At 48.2% G+C, this 2,378-nt stretch overlaps 1 protein-coding gene across 3 annotated transcripts; it reads right to left on the bottom strand.

Moving 5' to 3' along the window:
• Positions 1 to 442: 442 nt before the first annotated feature.
• LOC109953487 (putative nuclease HARBI1) lies at positions 443 to 2,378 on the bottom strand. Of its 3 annotated transcripts, none has more exons than XR_002273915.1 (4): positions 1,734 to 2,378; positions 1,544 to 1,659; positions 863 to 1,447; positions 443 to 766 (listed from the first exon to the last, which is right to left on the bottom strand). XR_002273915.1 is itself a non-coding variant. In XM_020588972.1 (4 exons), exons 2-4 carry the CDS (start codon positions 1,933 to 1,935, stop codon positions 1,313 to 1,315), a joined length of 453 nt encoding a protein of 150 aa, XP_020444628.1. In that variant the 5' UTR covers positions 1,936 to 2,194; positions 2,285 to 2,378; the 3' UTR covers positions 443 to 1,312. The 3 variants fall into 3 exon arrangements, 2 of the variants coding, with proteins under 2 accessions (XP_020444628.1, XP_020444626.1); XM_020588972.1 differs by having other exon boundaries at positions 443 to 1,447; positions 1,734 to 2,194; positions 2,285 to 2,378; XM_020588970.1 differs by having other exon boundaries at positions 443 to 1,447.

Genomic DNA, 2,378 nt, shown 5'->3' on the forward strand with positions numbered 1-2,378 from the left:
CACAAAAAAACCCAAATTCCTCTGCCACCGCAGGACATATTTAACCAAAATTGAAAGCACATATACTAACTAAAATAATTCAACACATATTGGTCCCTCAGCAGCCGACCACTGTCGTCATCACAGCTTTAGTGCAACCGGATCACGGATAAATTGCGCCAGGATCACCAAGATATCCCGGCTTAATCCCTTATCCTAGTTTTGTGCAATAGGCCCCCGACCACTGTCGTCATCAGGGAAGATTGCCGGATTGTCCCAGTCCATGGCTGGTGGCACTCTGGGGGCCCTCTCCTTCCTCAGGCAGGCCACATTGTGGAGGACAGCACAAGCCACAGTAATGTCACATGCCCTCACAGGGCTGACCCTTAATTTGTGAAGGCAGTGAAAGCGTGCCTTCAGGAGGCCAAAGGTCATTTCAACTCTGGCCCTGGTCCAGGCATGGGCATGGTTGTAGGCCTGCTGTGCTTCCTGGGGGTCTGTGAAAGGTGTTAGGAGAAAGGACTGGCAGCCATACCCCCTGTCTCCCAGCAACACACCAGAGAATTCACCTGTCAACACAAAATCTCATCATTACTACCTCATAAACACAGTGATATTATTGACACAGTTTACATCATGATGTAAAACGTGGTTAATAGGGGTTGTGTGGCTCATCTTGTGATAGGCGCCGATAGATTTCAGAGGCCCGAAAGATTCTGGAGTCGTGGACTGAGCCAGGCCCTTTTGCCACAACATTGCTGATCACACAGTCAGCATTGCAGACGATCTGAAATCATAAGATGAGGAATATTAAACCAATCAATGCACATCACTGGCAAGGCACAGTGTTCATCAATGGACAATATCAAAAAGTTATGTTCACCTGAACATTAATGCTGTGAAAGGATTTCACCACCACAGCAGCCGACCACTGTCGTCATCAGGGAAGATTGCCGGATTGTCCCAGTCCATGGCTGGTGGCACTCTGGGGGCCCTCTCCTTCCTCAGGCAGGCCACATTGTGGAGGACAGCACAAGCCACAGTAATGTCACATGCCCTCACAGGGCTGACCCTTAATTTGTGAAGGCAGTGAAAGCGTGCCTTCAGGAGGCCAAAGGTCATTTCAACTCTGGCCCTGGTCCAGGCATGGGCATGGTTGTAGGCCTGCTGTGCTTCCTGGGGGTCTGTGAAAGGTGTTAGGAGAAAGGACTGGCAGCCATACCCCCTGTCTCCCAGCAACACACCAGAGAATTCACCTGTCAACACAAAATCTCATCATTACTACCTCATAAACACAGTGATATTATTGACACAGCCATGATGTAAAACGTGGTTAATAGGGGTTGTGTGGCTCATCTTGTGATAGGCGCCGATAGATTTCAGAGGCCCGAAAGATTCTGGAGTCATGGACTGAGCCCGGCCATTTTGCCACAACATTGCTGATCACACAGTCAGCATTGCAGACGATCTGAAATCATAAGATGAGGAATATTAAACCAATCAATGCACATCACTGGCAAGGCACAGTGTTCATCAATGGACAATATCAAAAAGTTATGTTCACCTGAACATTAATGCTGTGAAAGGATTTCCTATTCACAAAATCCGCCTCATGGGCACCTGAGGGGGCTTTTATCCTTATGTGTGTGCAGTCCAGTGCACCAATGACATTGGGGAAACCTGTCACACAAAGTAATGAGTATCCTACTATGAGTGTTACTAACAGCTGTCCTGTAATTTGTAGATCCTCTTACCTGCAATCCTGTAGAATTCCTCTTTGATGTCACAGAGTCTTCTGTGGCCAGGGAAGGAGATGAAGACATCTGCTAATGCCTTGATAGCCAGACACACGCTCCTTATTGTGCGGCAAATTGTGGCCTTGTTCAGATGTTCTGCATCCCCCACTGAGTACAGGAAGGCTCTACTAGCAAAAAGGCGCAAGGCCACACAAACCATTTGCTCCACACTCGGTGCATAGCTCCGTGCTGTGCGGTGCTTAATCCTGGGACCCAGCAGTCAGCACAGATACCTGATGCCATCTGCAGAAAACCTGTATCTTTCATATAGATGGTCATCACATTTAATCAAATTCAAATTAGAGCTAGTAGACAAGACATGCCAGGCCTACAGTATGCCTTTGATGGAGTACTCACTGGATCAGCATTGTCTGGTGCTTGTGCTGGTGGCTCCAACAGGAACACAGTGCTGCCAGACACTGCAAGGCAATAGGCAAACCAAAGTCAGACAGTGCAAATGGATTCAATATGAATGTGGTTGTGTCCCATGTAGAGATGGAAGGACATACCTTGTATGAAGCGGGTGGCATCTTGGGAGGGACCTATGCTTGTCTCTTTCCCCCCAGGGATCCCCTCCAACACAGGCCTGCCTTTATTAAGCTC

Source organism: Monopterus albus, unplaced genomic scaffold, assembly GCF_001952655.1.
Source record: "Monopterus albus unplaced genomic scaffold, M_albus_1.0 scaffold699.1, whole genome shotgun sequence".
Taxonomy (NCBI): domain Eukaryota; kingdom Metazoa; phylum Chordata; class Actinopteri; order Synbranchiformes; family Synbranchidae; genus Monopterus; species Monopterus albus.

What these genes read in the sequence shown, in the direction of transcription:
- LOC109953487 (XM_020588972.1), bottom strand. Translation starts at nt 1,935, where the DNA reads ATGGTTTGTGTGGCCTTGCGCCTTTTTGCTAGTAGAGCCTTCCTGTAC. An exon ending in GGAATTCTACAGGATTGCAG is followed by an intron (nt 1,660 to 1,733) that starts GTAAGAGGATCT and finishes TTTGTGTGACAG; the next exon opens with GTTTCCCCAATGTCATTGGT. An exon ending in TTCACAGCATTAATGTTCAG is followed by an intron (nt 1,448 to 1,543) that starts GTGAACATAACT and finishes TTATGATTTCAG; the next exon opens with ATCGTCTGCAATGCTGACTG.